At 47.0% G+C, this 22,063-nt stretch overlaps 2 protein-coding genes across 10 annotated transcripts in view; both read left to right on the top strand.

Moving 5' to 3' along the window:
- Garnl3 (GTPase activating Rap/RanGAP domain like 3) overlaps window positions 1-1,805 on the top strand; it is a 146,438-nt gene extending 144,633 nt beyond the window's left edge. For both annotated transcript variants that reach the window (XM_076845451.1, XM_076845449.1), the window contains exon 30: window positions 1,237-1,805. In XM_076845451.1, coding sequence (XP_076701566.1) covers window positions 1,237-1,420 — 184 coding nt within the window. In that variant the 3' untranslated portion in view covers window positions 1,421-1,805. The remainder of the gene's footprint in view (window positions 1-1,236) is intronic.
- A 2,940-nt stretch (window positions 1,806-4,745) lies between these two features.
- Window positions 4,746-16,690, top strand: Slc2a8 (solute carrier family 2 member 8). 8 transcript variants are annotated; one of them, XM_076845442.2, is made up of 11 exons: window positions 4,746-4,897; window positions 4,970-5,132; window positions 5,362-5,568; window positions 6,762-6,861; window positions 9,540-9,739; window positions 10,549-10,695; window positions 10,851-10,959; window positions 11,608-11,781; window positions 12,620-12,765; window positions 13,993-14,142; window positions 14,254-16,690. In XM_076845442.2, exons 1-10 carry the CDS (start codon window positions 4,842-4,844, stop codon window positions 14,128-14,130), a joined length of 1,440 nt encoding a protein of 479 aa, XP_076701557.1. In that variant the 5' UTR covers window positions 4,746-4,841; the 3' UTR covers window positions 14,131-14,142; window positions 14,254-16,690. The 8 variants fall into 8 exon arrangements, with proteins under 8 accessions (XP_076701557.1, XP_076701559.1, XP_076701558.1 ...); XM_076845444.2 differs by having other exon boundaries at window positions 5,030-5,132; window positions 13,993-16,690; XM_076845443.2 differs by having other exon boundaries at window positions 10,552-10,695; window positions 13,993-16,690.
- Window positions 16,691-22,063: the final 5,373 nt, after the last annotated feature.

The following is a 22,063-nucleotide window of genomic DNA, read 5'->3' as shown; positions in this document are numbered from 1 at the left end:
GTGTGAAGGGTAATGGAGCTGTGTCCAGCTTTGCTTGTTCACCCAACACACATTCTTGGAGAATCCAGCACTGAACAGGGGTTGAGATATGGAAATGACCCAGCCCCAATCTGGGCCTTCAGGGGGCTCACGGGCCAGTGGCGAAGGTCAAGAGCCCCACAGTCACTGCTTCCAAGGTGACAAGTGACACAGAAGGAGCATATCAAGCATGGACCCTAGGGCAAATGTGTATGAGCCTGACAGAGGCAGCCCTCACTAGTGCTTTAATCCAACACTCAGTGACAAGGCCTCTGCCCCAGGGACTTTGCCCCAGAGAAATCAAGTGGGTAAACAAATAAGCAAATCATCTCAAATAATGACAAATGCTATAAAGAGATTTTAAAGAATATAAGTGATAGGGTGGCAAATAGAAGGTCAACTTCTTTTCTAATTTTTTTTCTTTTTAGTTGTAGATGGACCTTTATTTCTTTTTATGTGGTACTGAGGATCAAACCCAGTGCCTCACATGTGCTAGGCAGGCACTCCTCCACTGAACCTCAGCCCTATCCCCTAGAAGGTCAACTTTGACAGGGGGTCAAGGAAGATTTTGGAGGAAATGTCATGGTGCTAGGCTTGGAATGAATGATAAGGAACTAGGGGAACAGTTCCTGTGACTGCAGGGACTTGGGGCAAAGAACCCTGAAGCAGGCACAGTGTGGCCAGAGACAGAAGGAAAAAATGGACAGGCTGAACATAGAGAACAGGCAGGGACGGTATGAGGCTGAGCAGGCAGAGCAGGCCCAGGAGCGTTTGTTGAGTCATGCCCTCCTTGAGACACAGAACCAGTTTGGGTCAAATTATTTAAGCAGCTATCAAGAGAGGGTCCTGAGGAGCTGGAGAAAGCAGAGGGAACTGGTTGGCTGGAGACTGGAGCAGCCCAGGCCCTGCACCTCTGCTATGGGAGGAATTTCAGCTTATCCTCAGGCCATTGGAAGATTTGAGGCAGAGTGACATTATCCAGATGTTCACTTCAGAGAGGTGGATGAATAATGCTTCAGCAACAATTCTGTGTCACACCCTGGTCTTTAGTCCTCACAAGCCCCAGAGCTGGGCTATCTGATTCCAAGGCTTGAGTTGGGGAGGGGACCCCTGTACTTCCACACCTTTCCCAGTGGGATGGGGACAGGGCAGCCACTCCAATGAGCCCAGTTCCCTGGTGTTCCCATTGAATCCTTGACAGTGACTTTTCTCTTCCAGGATCCCATCAGGCTCCTTGGAAAGTCCTTCTACTTCTGAAGTCAATCCCGAGGCATGTTACCACTCCACAAGCTCTGACCAGGACCCAGTGGCAGAGAGGGAGGGCAGCCCCATCTCGGTCTGGGGCAGCAGCCCCTTTCAGCTCACAGCTTCCTCAGATGAAGATATTATTGACTTGAAGTAAACAGTCCAAGTCTTGTTGCCATCCTTAGTTTTCTTATGGAGGTTTATACTCTTTAAACAGTTCTAACATAATTTCTCAACAAAATGTGGCTCCAGCCTGTCAGCGATCTATTGGACCAAACTTTCTGCACACTCGGCCAGTTGGGTCACTCTCCAATGTCCGGTGCCATCTTTCTTGACCTTTGTTTCTTTCCTTTCAGGTACCATCAGTCCCTTGTAAAAAAGGTGGTAGATTTCATTGAAGTTTTAGATTGAAACTTTGAATAAATCAAAAATGTTCATTCTTATTTACTGCAACTTCTCTTATATTTTATATACTTAAGATGGAAAATTATTTTTTCAGTATAGTTTTGATTTGTGTCACACAATGTGTTTCTTTTATAAAGAGTAGCCATTGCTTTTTAACTTTATTATAAATAAGTTTTCTTTCTGCACTGTTGGCCCACTGTTTGAGTTCACTGTGATTGGAACCAGCTGTGTTCCTGCCTGTAGACTTGAGAAGAGCTGCATGGTTGGATCTCAGAAGCTCCTTCTTCCTCCTTGTGTCTCTTGTTAAATAATAAGGCATAGGAACTTGTCAAAGTCTTAAGATTATTCTGTCTGATTTTGTTACTGAGATATAACCAGGTTCTCCCTTGTGATCAAACGAATCCTCGAATTCCCTCCTCTTGTGGGTTTGTCTTGCTCTTTCACATGAACAAATCATTATCCTTCAGAGGAAGGATACCATGCATCTTCCTTCCAGCTCCTTCCTCAGAGTGAGCTGGAAAAATTGTGGATTGGGCCTAGTGCAAATGAAGTAGGAATTATCAGCCTCAAGCCAGAAGAGAAAGATGGGGAAACTCCAGTTTCATTGATGTTTCCTGTAAAAATTTTAAGCTTTGTGAAGAAGGAAATTTACCTTTGGCTTTGGGTAGCTCAATCCATTTTATTGTATGTCTTCTTGCCTCCATCACCCATGGGAAAAAATTTAATAATTTGCTCTAAATTATTTGTCCCCATGAAAGCAGCTTTGATGAGTCCTACAAGTGTTCTTTTTAAGTGCAGAGGACTGTTGGACAGAACTTCGACCTGACAGATTTTATAGACATTTGGATCTTCTCTCATCATGGGACTGCTGGAAGACTTCCCTCTCTGACTTTTGCACAAACAGTTCAGCACAACACACCCAGGTTGAAAGAGTCTGGTTCCTCTTGGCAAGACAGGAAATTCAATCTCCAGCACCGAAAGAAAAGAAAGAGTAATGGTGGTTTTTAGGTGTACTCAGGTGGGGCTTCTTATAACTAGACATGTCTCCTCCTACCCTTTGCAGCATTTAGCATTCCCATTCTTTGTATTTTGTTGCACTTTTTCATTCATGGATGGGTATAAGAGGGGCCAGGACGATACAAAATCAATTACATGCTATAGTTGACACCACCAACAATTTTGTGAATTAGGGTCATTATTCCTGCATATCAAATAAAGAAATTGAGGTTCAGGAAGAGGCAATGATTTGAATCTGCAAGTTATCTGATCCCAGAGTCCTTGCTCTCACCTCTGCCTTGGGTCAGCTGGAACTGGCTGGTGTTTTTCTTGTTAATTAGTGAGCTTCAAGAGCTTGTATCTGTTTTCTGTCATTTTTTTTTTAAGTTTCTTACATTAAAACCACCTATGATTTGATAAGAGTCAGATCTGAGGAGTACAGAGAGGACAAAATGTTGACCCTACTCATCAGGCTGATAGTGCTTTATTTACCTAAAGGGGGTAAAAATAACAACAACAAAAAATGAAAAGTGGGTGAGAGCCTGTTATGGCAACAATATCTGCACACACATGGGGTGGAAGACTACCAGCCAAAGGAACAGGTGTATGGGGGTCTGTGACTCACAGGCTGTCTGGTGCAAGCTGGGCTCCCGGCAGCATCCTGTCTACTTAAGCCTCTCTGCTACTGCCCTGTGTTACAAAGTAAAGGGACTGTGGCCCTCACCCACTTTGCAAACATGGGATGCCCACTGTCAAAAGGAACTCATGTCTATTGGGAAATAAATGAGCAGGTGATTACAAAGTAGTTATAAATGCTGCAATCAAGAATTTACAACCCGGACATGAGATGCTGTGGAAGTTCAGAGGGGCAGTTGCCTATCTTTAGATATAGTGTTGTAATCAAGACTGAAAAATGTTGGTTGCTAGTATAATCAGGTGACTGCAGTGAGTCCAACCACTATCATAAGCATACAGGCCAGCATATGCTGGCATATGTTTAGTCTTTCATATAGTTGTGACCCTGCTCACAACTCTTCTGGAGATTAATTAGCATCCCTAACTCTTAAGAGATGAGGATACAGAGACCCAGAGGGCTCCCAAAGCCCTAATTCTTTTCAGAATTACACCAGTACCCCACTGCAGCTGCCTGCACCCAGTGTGTAGGATATGAATTGAGTACAGATGGCAATTGAATACAGAGCCTCACCACCCTCACTGACAGCGGTGGCATGATGGGTGCACACGTGGACAAGTTGGTTACTAGAATCCGCAGGGGACTCAAAAATGGGAGGTAGTTAAGATGAAGATTCAAGAGTCAGTGAGGTACAGGGAGAGTAGAGTTCACCATTTAGCTCAATCACACATACAGGAATGGGGGACCCCAGCCTAACACGTCCTCAGCAGGAGGCCCTACCGGCTTTGTATCCGCTGCACGGGGTGGAGATGGGTTACCGCGCCCAGGACTAGCTACGCCTCAGCCCCTAGTACCCCAGCAGAAGCGCCGGGCCAGTCTCGGCCCCTGAGTCTCAATGGGGCAGAGTTGGGTCAGGCGACTCCAGCCCAGGTCCAGGGCAACGGTTAACACCAAGAAGGAACTGCAAACCTAACCTCGGAAGACAGTCACAGCTGCCTGGAGCTGAAGTTTCAAATTTGGGCCCCGTCTGTGTGCTCCGCCTACGTCCCTCTCCTACTCTCATTAATTGAAAATTGACTGAGAGGCGGCTTCGGGCAAACGCGGGGGGCGGGGGGGAAGAAAAAAGAAAATAAGAAATCCTCGCCCTCCCCGCTCATTGGCCAACTTTTTTCTGAGGTAGCTTTTTTTTTATGGTCCCGCCTCCAGACTCGCACCACACTCCAATTGGACGGTTGTGCTCTTGGCGGACGAAAACTCCACCCTCCACCTCTACTTAAGTCAGTCCGCCCGAGGGGCGACTCTAGGGCGCTTGGCCCGCCCACCCTGTGCTTCCAATGGTCGACTCTGACCTGAGGGGCGGGTGCTAGCGCAGATGCTAACCCCGCCTTGCGTTTCCATTGGCTAATACTGGTTCAGATCCCGCCTCAGCACCGCCTGCCGTCGCCCATTGGCTCTGCTCTGCCGGGAGAAGTCTGAGGGAGCACTAGCGGGTCCCGTGGCGGTTCGGGCGTCAGAGCCAGCTGGGCAAGCGTTGGTCGCCGACATGACGCCTGAGAACTCGGAAGAGTCCCATCCGCTCCTGAGGCCGCCGGGCGGCGGGTGAGCGGCAGGGGACGTGGCCTTGCCCTCCCACTCTGCCGGCTCCTCTCACCCTTCGCCCTGTCTCCGTAGCTCTCCCTGCGGCCGCCGCGTCTTCCTCGCCGCCTTCGCCGCTGCCCTGGGCCCCCTCAGCTTCGGCTTCGCGCTCGGCTACAGCTCCCCGGCCATCCCGAGCCTGAGGCGCTCGGTGCCCCCGGCCCCGCACCTCGACGACAGTACCGCCTCCTGGTTCGGGGTGAGGCCGGGGCTCACGCCAGCCCACCTGGGACCCCCGCGTCCACCCGCTCGCTCCCCTTCCCCTCCGCCGCATGCATCTTGTCGGCCCTACCCAGAGTCTCCCGGTCCCTGACCACCAGCCCGAGACCCCAACTGCCTTTCTTCTGAGGCTGCAGGGCGTGGGGCGGAGGGCGAGCGTGGACTGCCGTCCCTGGCCCCTCCTCAGCCCGCGGTCGCCTCGCCCGCAGGCCATCGTGACCCTGGGCGCCGCGGCGGGAGGCGTCCTGGGCGGCTGGCTCGTGGACCGCGCCGGGCGCAAACTCAGCCTCCTGTTCTGCACGGTGCCCTTTGTGGCCGGCTTTGCCGTCATCACTGCGGCCCAGGACGTGTGGATGCTGCTCGGGGGCCGCCTCCTCACGGGCCTGGCCTGCGGCGTCGCCTCACTAGTGGCCCCGGTGAGTGTCTTCCTGGATGGGGTCTCAAGCCCCGGTGCCTACAAGTATTATCTCCCCAACCTTCACCACGCCTTGGGAAGGAGCCAGGGCCCCGCTAGTTGAAACTGCCTCAGAAAAGCGAAGTCCCCTGCCCAGCGGGGCCCTGGCTAGTCCGCTGGATGGATTACTGGAACTAGGGACCCAGTTGTGCCTCTTTTGCCCCCCACCTCATAACAAGGTGGCACCTGTGGATGGTCAACAGAGCCCCAGGTTAAGGCTAAATTCCCCCTACAGGTTTATCCCTGGAACCAAGGCTGCTGGTTTCTGCGTTCCCTTGTCTTCTCACAGGTCTCCTTCCCCAGCCTCTCTCACCCTCCCCTGACCCAGAGCTGCTCACTTTGCACCCCTGACACCTGGGTCACTTACCTGGGCAAAGCATCTCTCTGGGCCTGTTTCCTTCCCTAGAGTGGGGTTCATGGCATTACTCATGAGGTGGTTGTAAGGATTGGGCAAACTGCACCTGAAGCCCCTGGCCATGGAATGATCCTGTAGGGACTTGGACTCTGGTGTGATTGCTGGGTGACCAGTGGATTGCTGCTGGCCAAGGCTTGGATAACCACTCATTCATCCCTCACCCAGCTGGAAGTTGAAAGAAGCTTCTCAGGGCTCTCCCTGGTCGTACCCATATGCCTCTCATTTCACCCACCTGCTAACAGGTGGTCAGGAGCTAGGGAGGAAGTGGATTTGGTTTTTGGTTTTCATTTTTACTGGGCAAAAAACAGCTGTCTTAGTTATGGGCATAAGGCATGGAATAACTTAGAAGTGTGGGCTAGGCCTTGGTGGCTCCTGCACCTAGAAGGAGAGAGCATCTTGTAGCATTTGAGTGGGGAATTGATGTACTTAATGGCAAAAGGCCCCTTCAGCTGTCAAGAGCACCTGGAGCTGGTTAGCAAGGCAGAAGCTTAGGTCCCACCAGACCAACTGCCTCAAAGTCTGCATTTTATAATGGGTATTTGTGCACATTAAGTGAACATTTGGGAAGCTCTGTGCCTATACCTCTCCCTCATCTTCAGAAGAGCATTGGGCCTTGGTATCCTAGGCAGGGCTCTGCTGACCTGGAGCAATGCAGAGTCTCCTCAGCTTTTAGTGACAGAGGATTTTCAGTTTTAAGAACACTTGGACCTTGAGTAAAGTCTTGTCTTAATCATTGGCAGATTTATATCTCTGAAATTTCCTACCCAGCGGTCCGGGGACTGCTCGGCTCCTGTGTGCAGCTGATGGTCGTCATAGGCATTCTCTTGGCCTACCTGGCAGGTAGTTTGCATGATCTGTTTTGATTCCTGTTAATGGCTATGTGGCCATTTTACAAATGTGGAAACTGAGGTTCATGGTGGACAGGGGTTGCCTGGGGTCACACAGCCAATGGCCAAGATGCCAGGTTCCAGTCTGCCTCCCTGGGACCTTGGGATATGTAGGTCTTATGACTAAGTTCAGGGAACAGCTGGAGAAGGTGGTGTTCTCATCTTCTCAAAAGCCTACTTTGGTGGTCTGAGTAGGATTAGGCACAAACCAGAGGATTCCAGGGGTGGGAGGGGCACTCATGCTGAGTCTCCCTCAGCATATCAGTGTCAGCAAAGTGCAGTATTAGGAAGGCTGGTCCTCAGTACCCCAGGGGCCACAGCTGTGCTAGCCTGGGAAAGGTTCAGGAAGATACATGTCCTCATTAGAAACAGGGTAGAAAGAAGGAAGTCTTCAAACTGAACAGTCCTAGGTATTGGATGATCTTTGCCACCTGCTGTGTGACCTTGACCAAGTCTCATTGCCCCTAGGAGCCTCAGTTTCCCTGTCTTTAAATGGATATAACCCACCTAGTCTATTAGATGACACACGAAAATTACCTGGCAGCAGGTCCCAAATGAGAATAGTAGAGGGATGGCTTAAGAACCATGAGGTCCTTGAGAGTCCCTGCGAGTCCTTGAGGGCCTGATGGGCCTGAGGAATGCACCATCTGGGTCTTGAGAATAGATGACAGATATGTCTTTGCTCTTTCATTTTTAACCCAATAACCACCCTGACTAATTCAGAATCCTGCCAGCAGTCTGGTTGCCTTGGGAGCCCTAAAACAAGCCAGAGCCTCCACTGTGCACAGACATTGACATTCCTAGTTTGGGGGGACAGATCCTCTGTGTCCATCTGCCCACGGCATTACCTCTGGTTCATCTTCATCTGTACTTACTGCTGCTTCTGCCTTTCATTGATCATTTTCTGTGAGTTTTGATTCACTGGTGTGAGTTAATCGTTAACCACAAAGTGTCATGGGGACAATAATGCCTCAATAACTAGACTTTGTGGAACCTCTATAATTTATCTGCACCTTATTGCTAAAGCAAATACATATTATGCCCCACCCCGCCCCCTGCATGCAGAAGAAAGGTGTTTCATGCCATCACTGCTTTGAACTTAAGAAAAATTAAAAATTAGACAATACTCTAAATTCATTCCTGGCCCCTTTATCAGAGAACCCTTGGGCTTTGTTTAAATGTAGATAAATCTGCATTTATACTGTTCTTCCTATAACCCATCTACATCAAGGAATCAAAATCCTACCACCTCTTTAGTTGTGCTCATACTTTGATAACTCGTTCAAGTGATTCAACGCTCAAGAAGTACCAGAAAGGAGAGCCTGCTCAGTGAAAAGTCTCCCCATTGTGTCCTGGTTCCTCCCTGCAGAAGCCAGTATGGGTGTTTCTTGGTGACCTCCAGAGATTGTGTGTGTTTATGAGAAATGTGTACATTTACTCTCCCAACCCCTTGACCCTAATGGTGCTGTGTCATACTGAGGCCATAAAGAACCAGCACCTCATTCTGTTTTGTGGCTACAGTCATGCATCACTTAACAGAGACTTAAGAACTGCATTGTTAGGCTGTATTGTCTCTGTGTAAACATACTAGAGTGTATTCCCACAATCCTCGATGGTCTTGGCCAATCACTGGGCATGGCCTCTTGACACAGTCCAGAGTTATGGTAAGCATTGGATGTATGAGGCTGCTGCCCTATAATAGCACTCTGTTCTACAGCAAGAATTTTTTTAGTGGCGTGGCTTGGGGAGTGATATACCAGGGATTGAACTCAGGGGTACTTGACTGAGACACATCCTCAGCCCTATTTTGTATTTTATTTAGAGACAGTGTCTCACTGAGTTGCTTAGCACCTCGCTTTTGCTGAGGCTGGCTTTGAACTCGCGATCCTTCTGTCTCAGCCTCCCGAGCCACTGGGATTACAGGCATGTGCCACCGCACCCAGCAAGATTTTTTTTTTTTTTAAGTAGGAGTATACTCTAAAATTTTCAAAGTATAGTGTGACAAATCATAAACCCTAACCAACCATTTCTTATCAAGTATTATGTAGTGTGCATAACTGTATGTACTGTACCTTTGTACAGCTGACAGTGCAGTGTTTACAGCAGCATCACCACAGACGTGACCATAGGATGGATATTCCCATGACTGCATCACTAGGCAACAGGAAGTTTTCAGCTCCATTATAATCTATGGGACCACCTCATACAGGCAGTCTGTCATTGACCAAACATCATGATATGGCATGGGACTATTTCACTGAGGAGATGTATGTAGAATGTACATATCAATGACCTACCACCATTGCCCCAAATGCCATAGCTAGCCCATGATGTTTGCATTTATGAACAACAAGAATAGCAATATCGGACTGAGACTATAGCTCAGTGGTAGAGCGCTTGCAGAGCATGCATGAGGCACTGGGTTCGATCCTCGGCACCACATAAAAATAAACAAAGGCAATCTACCTATCTACAACTACCAAAAAAAAATTTAAAAAAAAAAGAATGGCAATATCAGTAATGAACATGACCCACAGAATAGCAAGATTCCCACTTTATAGCTGAGTATCAGGTTGGCAAGTGGGGGATGCAGGTTGGCTTGCTCTGGCTCTGATGTCTGCACCCCACCAGGCCGAGTCCTGGAGTGGCGCTGGCTGGCTGTGCTGGGCTGTGTGCCCCCTTCTTTTATGCTGCTGCTTATGTGCTGCATGCCAGAGACCCCACGCTTTCTCCTGACTCAGCACAAGCGCCAGGAGGCCATGGCTGCCCTGCAGTTCCTGTGGGGCTCCGAACAGGGCTGGGAAGAGCCCTCTGTGGAGTCTGAGCACCAGGTGAGTGGCTGGAAGGTGGGTTGAGGGAAACAGCCTATACCGAAGGCCACACACCTACAGGGGGTGCCTGTCTGCCCTTAGTGAGGACCAGTGCTGTTCTTTCTTTGGGCAGGCCCGCACCCCATTTAGCTGGGCCCTAACCTTAGGTCACTGGGGATTCCTCTTGTATGTGTGTGTTTGCTGGCCTTGTGCATGGAAAGCAAGCACTGTACCACTGAGGAACTACATTCCCAGCCCCTGAATCCCAGCTGGATTCTTAGCATCCCAAGAAGAAAAAGGCCAGAGGAAATTACAGATGCAGAATTGAGGACTTGGATTTAACCAGGGAGTTGTAGGGTGGGGGAGAAGATTAAGAGTCTGGGCTTTAGCGTCAGATAGACTCTGCCACTTCCGGGTTGTGACTTTCCCGTCTGAGACTTGATTTCTTCAACTGTAAAATGGGTGTCTTGGGACAGTGCCTCATTATGCTGAGGATTCCGTGCAGTGGGCCATGGGAGGTGCTCAGCCAGGGCCAGGCCCAAGGTGAGCACTGGGTACTTTGAAGGTGGTTGGGACTCAAGAAACTAGTGTTCTTTGCCCAAGTACCAGAATCTCTTTGTGACTCCTCCAACCATTCAGGAAGAGCTGTGGGAGGTAAGGACCATTTCATTTCACAAATGCTGGGGCTTGTCTCTGCACCTGCCCTGAGGCCCCAGATGAGGCAGGAAAGGAAGCCGAGGCTCACTCCTCTCCAGCAAGCCTTAGGATGGTAGGTTCCAGGAGGACCCTTGGGACAGGGTGGAGGAGCACTGGTGGCTCCTGTCCTCAAGCAGGTTTTTCAGCTGGCCCTCCTGAGACACCCTGGCATCTACAAGCCCTTCCTCATTGGCATTTCACTGATGGCCTTCCAGCAGCTGTCAGGGATCAACGCCGTCATGTTCTATGCAGAGACCATTTTTGAGGAGGCCAAGTTCAAGGTAAGAAGCCTCTGCCTGACCTACTTTATCCAGATGCCACATGGATGGGGCTGCCTCCTCAAGCCCAGGGCCTCATCACCTGGCATAGGACTGCAGAGGGAGGTACCCATCTCTGGCTGGCACACTGTCCAAGCCTCAGCCTCCATCCCCTTCAGGACAGCAGTCTGGCCTCAGTCATCATGGGCACCATCCAGGTGCTGTTCACAGCCGTGGCAGCCCTCATCATGGACAGAGCTGGGCGGAGACTACTCCTGGCCTTGTCAGGTGAGGACTTTGCTCTGGGTATACAGGGTGCCCTGGCCAGGATCCCTTCACCATTGCTGGAGAGCCCTTGCCCTGGCCAACAGGTCTGAATGCCACTGAGCATTGATGAAGAGAGACTGTGACAGACCAGGCTGTGATTTGGCAGCTCTTCACTGAGCTACAGGTTCTTTGACAAATCTACAAAAAGACACCATCATGGTCCCAGCTCACACTGGAGAAACTGAGGGCTGAGAGGTCAGAATGACCCAGAAGCTATGGTCCTTTTGGGCAAGTGACTTTCCCTCTCTGAGCCTCTGTGAAATGTGGGTAATGGCATTGCCTCCCTCAAGGCTCCTGGGCAGATCAAAGAAAATCTACATGTGTGAGGACCTGAGCACAAGCCTACCCGTGGACACTTGGTGTCCACTGGCCATTGTAAAGATCACTATTTGGGTGGTATTAAAATGCCATCATCATTACTGTTGCTGCTTTCACAGGCTTGGGAACCTCTCAGAGTTTACTGAGGTCCAGGGTCGGTGGCAGGGTGCTATCCAGTCAGTGCTTCTGGAGCCAAGGTGCCCGATTGCCCAGCTGGATGCTCTGAGGAAATAGGTCTTCCTTCTCGCCATTTTCCCGAGTACCTTGCCTGTTCCTGCCTTCTGCCTGCAGGTATGGTCATGGTGTTCAGCACAAGTGCCTTTGGCACCTACTTCAAGCTGACCCAGGATGGCTCCAACAACTCCTCACACGTGGACCTCCTGGTGCCTGTGTCTGCAGAGCCTGTTGATACCAATGTGGGGTTGGCCTGGTTGGCCGTGGGCAGCATGTGTCTATTCATCGCTGGTGAGAGGGGCCCCGTGGGAGGCTGGGTGAGGGCCACAGTCCCCATGCCTGTGCTACCAGGTTCCTACAGCTGCCAGCAAGTCCAGTCTTACCTAGCCTTACCTCTCTGTCTGAAGCTCTGACCATGTGCCAGGCATTGAACTAAGCTCTCTGTGTCCCTTTCACTTAATCCCCATAACAACCCTGTGAGTAGGCCCCATCTCTGTCCCATCTTATTTCTTTTTTTAAAAAAATATTTATTTTTTAGTTACAGGTGGATACAATATGTTTATTTTATTTTTATGTGGTGCCTAGGATCGAACCCAGGGCCTCACACATGCTAGGCGAGCACTCTACCTCGGAGCCACAACCCCAGCCCCCATCTTATTTCTTTTAATATTTTTTTTAGTTGTAGTTGGACATAATACCTTTATTTTATTTATTTATTTTTATGTGGTGCTGAGTATCAAACCCAGTGCCTTGGGGCTGAGGATGTGGCTCAAGCAGTAGCGCGCTCGCCTGGCATGCGTGTGGCCCGGGTTTGATCCTCAGCACCACATACAAACAAAGATGTTGTGTCTGCCAAAAATTAAAAAATAAATATTAAACAAACAAACAAACCCAGTGCCTTGCATGTTCTAGGCGAGTGCTCTACCACTGAGCAACAACCCCAGCCCCTCTCTGTCCCATCTTATAGATACCAGGCCTCATGCCTAAGAAAGGAAGTAACTGGCCCAAGACCTCACAGCAGGAAGGCACAGAGCTAGAGGACCCAGGATTCCAGGACCCTTCATTCCCACAGGTTGGGAGGCTGGGGCTCCTTGACTCTGTGGGCTCTGATGCTATCTTGCTCCCACAGGCTTTGCAATAGGCTGGGGGCCCATCCCCTGGCTCCTCATGTCTGAGATCTTTCCTCTGCATGTTAAGGGCGTGGCCACTGGAGTTTGTGTCCTCACCAACTGGCTTATGGCCTTTCTGGTGACAAAAGAGTTCAACAACCTCATGGTGAGTGCAGGCCTAGGCCTCCCCTTCATGAAATTTGTTGCAAAAGACTCGGGGTCAGTGGCCTCATGTGCAGGCTAAGGCCTCCCTGTACCTGGGACACCAGCAGTCTTAGCCAGGGGTGCAGTGGAGACAGATGGACTGGCAGTCAAGGAACCCAGGGTATGATCCAGAAGTCTCCAGTCTGCCTTGGCAGGAGGACAGTTCATGAACATTGGGAACAGAGGCCAAGAACTCATGATCTGTGTAGAAAGAGTCCCAGGCCTGGGCTCCAGCACCACCCTGGCCAAGTCCATGCTGTTACCTCTGAACCATCTTCCTTGGCTGAAAATACCTTCCTCTTAAAGTTGATGGGAGAATTGATTCAATTCAACATTTTTCCTCTTCCTTGTAGACTGACAGATGTGCCCTGCAGTTCCCCAGCCAACAGAGAGGCTCTGGAGCAGAGTCATTTGTTCAGTCATTCATTCTCTCCAGGTCCCCTGACATGTACCATGTCCCAGCCTTTTGAAGGCACCAGAAACAACAATGGCTGAAAAGGACAGGTCCCTTTTGATGGCATGGCCAGGAAGGTGATGGGTGGTGATGGAAAGCCAGACTACTGGGGCGTAGGGAGGCAAGTCGGTGACAGACGTGGACACTCAAGGTAGCCTGGAGTCTTCACCGAGCCTGGGCTCATTCAGGCAGGGCTGCCCTAGGAAGCACATTAGGAAGGCCAGGGCAGAGGCCTGGGGTGGGACTTGCTCACTGGATGTTCAAGAGGATGGACAGAAAAGGAGGGAGAGAGAGAAGCCAGGAAGGAAGTGACAAAGGATATAATAATGACTCAAATGTGTCTGCTGTCTAAGAGACCAAGAGAAGGGTCTTGAGGAGGAGGGGTTTCCAAGTGGCAGAGGATAAGGAGCTGAGAAAGGAAGAGACTCTGGTCTGGCACTGAAAGGTCACAGACTCTGACCAAAGAGACCCTTGTCACTTAAGAGGTGATGTCTGGCTTCTTTCTTGGGCCCATACCTCCCTCCATGCCAGTGGGCCCTCTATGTCCCCAGTGTTCCTGGGGCCATGCTCTCTCATTCCCACTGCACCATGAAAAGAGAGCTCACTGGGGCCAGGAGACACATAGGCAGGGCATCAGCAGGCAGGCCTTGGGGCAGGATAGTGTCCAGACTGCAGGAAGGGAGTGAGATCCTAATTTACGGCCATGTGCACCTGTGGCCCTTCCTTTTTCTACAGGAGGTCCTCAGGCCATATGGAGCCTTCTGGCTTGCCTCTGCCTTCTGCATCTTCAGTGTCCTTTTCACTTTGTTCTGGGTCCCTGAAACCAAAGGAAAGACTTTGGAACAAATCACAGCTCATTTTGAGGGGCGATGACAGCCCCTTTCTGTGAGTGGTGGCCCCTCCTAGCTGGGCTGGCTTTGGGCTTTAGAGGGAGTGGAGCAGCCTGTGACTCTAAGCTGGACCTCAGCCTGAGCCTGGAACCCCTGACTGTCCCAGGCCCAGGGAAGCTGGCACCCAGGACCAGAGCCCCTGGAGCCTGGGTTTCCAGGGCCCTCCTTCCCGTCCAGTTCTCATGGCCCAGCTCCCCAGGCTGGGAGGTTCACCAGCCTCTGGGTCCAGTTTCTGCTGCTGCTCTGTGGGCTCAGGAACATCTGAGGAGGTCTTCAGGCCTGTGGTCAGCCCTTCATACACACAAGTCTCCATGGTACTAAAGCAGCAAGAGAAGAGGAAGGGCCTCTCAGCTCCTGTTTTCCGTGGAAGATGTTTTTGGAGGTTGGGTCCAAGCATCTGCTTGCTCTTCTCACTGAGCTGCATTATCAGGAAGGACTGTCTGCCAAATAAAAATTTGACACAAATCAGGTCATGACCTCTGCATGAGCCCGGTTTGATGAGGGCTGCTATTACTTACATAAACCAGGCCCTCGGCCCTGCCCAGAACATCCTGTGTATTCACTTGTTTGGGTCAGCCACCCAGACCCTTGTCACTTAAGAGGTGATTTCTGGCTTCTTTCTTGGGCACAGTGTCTTTGATCATTAGCCATCAAATCCTGTTGAATTTGAAAAAAAGTTCTCTTTGACTTTAATGGACCCAAAAATCTTGTTACAAGTGACTTGTATTATTCATTGTCTAAGTAATGCATGTTTATTGCAGGAAACATATTTACTTAATATAAATTATTTTATAGTAGTTAACCATATGCTAGGTACTGTTCTAAGCATTTTACAAATATTAACTTATTTATTTAGATAAATAAAATATTCACAGTTGCCCCTTTCCAAAGATAACCTCTGTTAAGATTTTGGTTCACATCTTGAAAACTCTCCTGGTACTCATGCTCTCTGTTGTCACTAAACCATTCTTTTCATTGCACCACTTCTCTGTCTACCTTCCAGGTGCCATGGCTCAAGCATGTGTAAGCCTGGGCATCTCCCAGTAAGTCCTGTAATAAGCCAGAGGACAGAAGCCTTTACGAGGGGAATAGAAGGTCATTGGGTGCAGGCAGAAGGGTGGAAGGGCAAGACTCCAGGGTCAGTTTCCATAAGATGCCAAAACAGTGGCTCTATTTTCAGTGATGTGTGTGAAGCGATGCATAAGAACATGGATTTCTGTTTGCTGTGGCAAGATCCAAAAACCCCTGGAGCCTTTCAGAAGGAGTCACACATGTGGGCAAGAACACCTTCTGCACCAACACTTACTGTCTACATTTGCATTCCCAATACCTACAGTGGTTAGTTGGGCTACAACTAGATTGATTGTTCTTTGTATCTCAGGGCAGTAACAGTAATTCAGTTGAGAACTAGCCCATGATGTTTGCATTTATGAACAACAAGAATAGCAATATCAGGCTGAGACTATAGCTCAGTGGTAGAGCTACTGAGATCTGAAATCCAAAACTTTGGGGACGCCAACATGACAAATCATAGCACACACCTATAATCCCAGTTACTCAGGAGACAGAGGCAAGAGGATTTCAAGTTCTAGGCAAGCCTGGGCAACTTAGACCCAGTCTCAAAGTAGAAATAAAAAGGGCTGGGGGTGTAGCTCCACGGTAGAATGCTTGCCTAGCATGCATGATGCTGATGCCCTGGGTTGGATCCCCGAGAATGCAAAAAGTTCCTGATTTTGGAGTACTTTGGATTTTCAGACTAGGGATGTGCAACTGATAAATAGTACAAAATCTAAAAACTTGAATCCAAAATCTTTTGGTCCTCACCATTTCAGATAAGGGATACTCAATCTATACTAGTATCAGTTTTTTTTTTTTTTCAGTACTGGAGATTGAACTCAAGATATACCACCAAGTAAAAGTTGCCAGATCAAAAGTTGACTCGGAAAATTAAACCATGACTTATATGCAGGGTGAATTCCAGTCTTTTTTTTAGAAATTTAACATTTTTAAAACTTTGTTAAAATGGTACTGGGGATTTGGGGATTGAACCCAGAGGTTCTTTACCACTAAACTACATCCCAGCCCTTTTTATTTTTTATTTTGACAGATTCTCACTAAGTTGCTTAGGGCCTCACTATCTTGCTGAGGCAGACCTTAAACTTATGATCCTCCTGTCTCAACTTCCCAAGTTGCAACGGCACCCAGCCCCTTTTTTAAACTTTAAAAACATTATACACCTGCAATCCCAGCAGCCTGGGAGGCTGAGACAGGAGGAGCACAAATTCAAAGATGGCCTCAGCAACTTAGCAAGGCCCTAAGCAATTTAGCAGGACCCTGTCTCAAAAAATTTAAAAAGGGCTGGAAGCCGGGTGCATACCTGTAATCCCAGTGGCTTGGGAGCCTGAGGCAAGAGGATATCCAGTTCAAAGCCAGCCTCAGCAATTCAGCAAGACCCTAAGCAAGAGCAAGTCAGTGAGACCCTGTCTCTGAAAAAAATACAAAAAAGGCCTGAGGATGTGGCTCAGTGGTAAAGTGCCTCTGGGTTCAATCTCTGATACAAAAAAAAAAAAAAAAATTTATATATATATATATATATATATATATATATATATATATATATATGTAACGTACATGTTTAAAATATCAAATTGGTACAGAATAGAATTAATGAAAAGTGAGTTGTCCCACCCCAGTTAAGAGTTTCTGATTTTAGGTTTCCTCAGGGTTACCTGCTTGACCTAAATATGATACAAAAGCCACCAGCTTGCCTTTTTTTTTTTGGTTCCAGGGATTGAACTTAGGGGCATTTAACCACTGAGGCACATTCCCAGCCCTTTTTTTTTTTAATATCTTATTTACAGACAGGGTGTCACTGAATTGTTTAGGGCTTCACTGTGTTGCTGAGGCTGGCTTTGAACCCATGATCCTCTTTCGTGCCTCAGCCTCCCGACCCCTGGGATTACAGGTGTGTGCCACCATGCCCAGCTAGCTTACCTTATCTTGATTCCTCACTGGGCAGAGGAATTTCCATACCAGAGGAATTTCCATGGCAGCAGCATTTCCATACCACTTCATCCCCATTTTCCTACTTTTCAGTTTATTTTTCTTTAAATTGTCAATATTTATGACATTTTCTTTTACTTTTTTTTTTAATACATGACTATAGTTGCCTCATGCTTAGGCTGTAGATTGTTTCCAAAAAACAAACAACGTATTTCAGGTGGTGGTGAGCACACCCTGTCCAATAGGCATGAAATAAGACCTAGCCATGCTGACTACAGTTATTTGGGTATCTGCAGAAGATCAGTTCCAGGACCCTGCCCCACAGACACCAAGATTCATGGATGCTCATGTTTTTTTTATATAAATAGCACATTAATTGCATATAATCTACACCCATCCTCCTGTATAAGTCATTTCTACATTATAATAGAAAATACAATATAAATACTATGTCAGTTATTGCTTAGGGAATAATGACAAAGGAAAAAAGTCTGCATGTGTTCAGTAGAGACACTGATGTTTTCTCTTAATGTTTGCTCCTCAGTTGAATCAAAAAATGCATAAACTGGATGTGGAGGGCTGACTGTATTACATTTCCTGGTCTTTAGATACAAGGAAAATTCTGGCATGTAATAAGAGCTAATGAGATATAAGTAGAATGTACATCCTCATTTTATTGCCTTGACCCAAGAGACTATACGGACACGGGGCTGTTGCAAACTGGAGCTTCAGAGGAGAAATGAGCACATAGGAAGTACAGAGAGGAATGTGCTAACATTTGAGAAGCACCCCCTTGGTACTTTACTTTTTTTAAGAATTGAGATGCTACAAGCTGCCTTTAGGATAATCTGGGGCCCAAAATGATCCCTTGCTCTGATATGAAAACCACTGGTATGTGACATTTAGTAATATATAAAAGATAAACCCTCATGCATGGGGGAAGAAGGAACCAAAGTATTCATAGAATTATAGTTATATAAATAATATTCCCTATAAACCAATGGGACTAAAAAAAGATATAATCCTATGTCAATAAACCTGCTTTTTATTAAAATACTGAGTTTATTTCACATGTATATTTTTGTCTCCCCATCATTTCCATGCCTGACCACCACTACTACTATGTCCTATCATAACATTCCATACATACTTAGAAACCAAGCAAAGGATGGAGTTCCACCATTAAAAACTAAAACTATTCTTAGTAATAGAACCTGGACAACATTTATCAAACACGATAGGGAAAGTTCTCACTTTGCATTATAAAAAGGACAGCCAGATATCAACTGTTACAGAAATGAAATAAGAAATTTTTTTTAAAAGAAGAGAGAGAGGATATTTTAGTATTTATTTTTCCGTTTTCGGTGGACACAACATCTTTATTTTTATGTAGTACTGAGGCCTTCAACTGATTAGACGAGGTCCACCTATATTGAGGAAGGCAGTCTGCCTCAGTCTATAGTTCAAATATTAACTTCATACACAAATATGGACACCCTGTGATCCAGTCAAGTTGACACATAAAATTAACCATCAACTCTCCTGACTTCCTGTCTACTTGGTGTACCCATTATTGAGAATGGGGTTTTGAAACCTCCACCCTAAAAGTGGATTAATCTAGTTGCCTTGCAGTTCTTGGGTTTGCATTATGTATTTGGAGCTCTAGTTTTAGGTGCCTGCACATTGGGAATTGTTATATTCTCCTGTTTTGTCCTTTATCCTTAGGAAATGGCCCTCTTTGTCTGTGGTGATATTCCTTGTTCTGAGGTTTTGTCTGATTTTAAAACAGTCATTCCATTTTGGCGATCATTTTTTAAAATATTTTTTTGTCAATGGAACTTTTGTTTATTTATATGCAGTACTGAGAATCGAACCCAGTGTCTCAATTTTTTTTGTGGTGCTGAAGATCCAACCCAATTTTTTTTGTGGTGCTGAAGATCCAACCCAGTGCCCCACAGGTGCTAGGCGAGTGCTCTACCGCTGAGCCACAGCCTCAGCCTCTTGGTGATCATTTTAAATTCTATCTTATTCTATATGCCTTTTTTTCACAGCATCCTGTGTTTTTCTTTTTAATAGAATTCCTTTTCTGAGGAAACATCTTTTCATCTTTGAAAATCATATGGAGATGTTATTTATATAATATTCAACAATTAGGCCAGGTGTGATGGTGCATGCCTGTAATCCCAGCAGCTCAGGAGGCTGAGACAGGAAGGTCATGAGTTCAAAGTCAGCCTCAGCAATGTGAGGTGCTAAGCAACTCAGTGAGACCCTGTCTCTAAATAAAATACAAAATAGGGCTGGGGATGTGGCTCAGTGAGGGAATGTTCCTGAGTTCAATCCCTGGTACCCCATCCCCCCAAAAGTTTAACAATTATATAATTTGATGATTTATGATGTTATAAGTTCTATAATTGCCACCAAACTCAAGATACAGGATTTTTTTTTTTGATACCAGAGATTGAACTCAAAGGCACTTTACCACTGTGCCACATCCCCAGCCTTTTTATTGTTATACTTTGAGTCAGGCCTCACTAAGTTGCTGAGGCTCACCTTGAACTTCCACTGCTATAAACATTTGCATACAAATCTTTGTATGCTGGGCCATAAGTTTGTGTTTAGCTATTTTAGAAGCTGCCAGGCTTTCCCAAAGTGGTTATACCACTTTACATTCCCTCCAGCAGTGCATGAGAGTTCCAGTTGTTCCACATACTTGTCAACGCTTGGCATTTGCTATTATGAATTAAACTACTTGCATATATTAACTCTTGAAAGTCATCTGCTAGTCTCTGATTTCTTCTGAGATCAACTGAGGTGGTGGTTCATCTTGGTCTGTCCCTTTAATGCTGCTGGTTTATCTCAAATATCTGGTGAGCTTAAATTGCTCATATTTAGAAATGACGAGCTAGGAACTTAACTGCAGTAGCTGTATTAAGTACCCTCCTCCCTACCCATTTTGAGCTCTGATATTTATTTGCTCCCTTTTGTACACTAACAGTGTCATTTCAGAGGGATTCGGCAGGGGGGAAAAAAGGAGGTAAGTATAGAAGTTCAGTCGACTGATTTGTTTACCATTGGCATCATGGCACCCTGCAAAGACAGGTGCTAAAATATCTGTTGAATGTAGATTATTTCATTTTTATAAATATATCAGAACTTAAGTCAAACCCATATTAAATGCAGAATTTAAATCAACTGTATATTGTTCCACATTCAGGTTGTTTCCAATTATCTGCTATTGATAATTCTTCTAGATATAGACAGATGAGAGAAAATAGAAGAAAAATGAGAGAGTTGAGAGGGAAAAAAGAGCAATGATAGATGAAATGGAAAGACGAGAGATGAAAGGTTGATAAATGAGAGATGAGATGATGGAGAGGAGATAGTGACAGGTGGCAGAGACAAAAGTGGAGGTGATAGTGATGGTGGAGATAAGGGAGATGATGAGAGTTGGAGACAGAAATGGTAGAACTAGAACAGATCTTGCCTAATTGAACAGAAATTTTCATAAGATAAAACTTTAGAGGTGTAACTGCTGGTCCTGGGGTACACACCACCAAAGCGATTGTTCTTTTTTTTTTAATTTTTTTTTGAGAGAGAGAGAAAGGAGAATTTTTTAAATATTTATTTTTGGCAGACACAATATCTTTGTTTGTATGTGGTGCTGAGGATCGAACCTGGGCCACACGCATGCCAGGTGAGCACGCTACCGCTTGAGCTACATCCCCAGCCCAGCTATTGTTCTTTCATGTTGGACTACATTGCCTGTGTCTCAGAGGGGCCTGCTCTCCAAATCAGTTCTCAGTGAGTTGCACTAAAGGCCAGGGAGCAGGACAGGCTCAGCCACATAGGAGGTGTCTAATGAGTAGGACATCTCTTTTGCTTGATACACCAGACCACAAAGGGTTTAGGCAAGTGGTTTAACCTCATTCCTTCCTGAACTAGTCTTTCTGCTCAGGTCACCCACCCTGCAAGATTCAGTCACCTTCCCTTCTTTGTCCTAGATAACTTATCCAATTGGATTCTCCAGTTTCAGCAAACTGGGGCTGTCAACAGACCAGGGGGAAGGCAGAGGCTCAGTCCCCCAAACTATCAAAGAGATGGTTAAATATGTAGGCAAGAAATATTGCATTGTGAATCAAAACCCCACCTTGGCCTCTTCCCTCTGTAATCCCAAGGCCAGACCAGGGCAGCAGAGGAGGGGCTGGAGGGTAAGAGTCAGTGTGCTTGTTCAAATTCTGGTTGTACTATTTACAGCCTGTGTGACATGGACAAGTCACTTAACCTCTCTAAGCATCAGTTAATTAATCTAAGATGGGCCTAATGATGCTACATCCCTCATGGGGTTCTTATGAGAATGAAAGGAGATAACTAAGTAAAGCACTTGGAAATGAGGATGGCAGAGAATAAGTGCCCAATCCATGTTGTTACTGGTGAGGAGGTAAGGTGAGAATGGAAGGCTGTGGGGAAGGGAGGAGCTGCATGTAAGGCCAATGTGAGATTCCCAGAGTGCCTCATAAAGGGACATTTGAAATCTTTAGGCACTTTTTTCTCATATTCTATTTCCTACCCTGCCTTCTCGGCAACTCCTACCCACACCACCAGCATCCACTTATAGGTGCTAATGACTTGTGGGCCCACATGCTCTTTTGTAACCTTCCCATTAGAATATGAGTTAGGAGACCAAGAGCCAGACCCAGCAGTCAGTCCTGTATGGTTCCCTTAGGAGCCCAGGCCAGCACCATCAGAAACAGGACCACAGAGAGGACTGATGGACATCCTGGGGCCAAGTATAGCAGAAGCTGTGATTTACCCAGCCCAGGGTAGAAATATGCACTGTCTACCAATGCCCATTACCCATTATTGCCTCTCCACTCCCACCCCCAGAAAACTCCCAGGTAAATCTTGGCTTCTAC

Source organism: Callospermophilus lateralis, chromosome 2, assembly GCF_048772815.1.
Source record: "Callospermophilus lateralis isolate mCalLat2 chromosome 2, mCalLat2.hap1, whole genome shotgun sequence".
Classification (NCBI taxonomy): domain Eukaryota; kingdom Metazoa; phylum Chordata; class Mammalia; order Rodentia; family Sciuridae; genus Callospermophilus; species Callospermophilus lateralis.
This window is presented reverse-complemented; position numbering and strand designations above follow the sequence as displayed.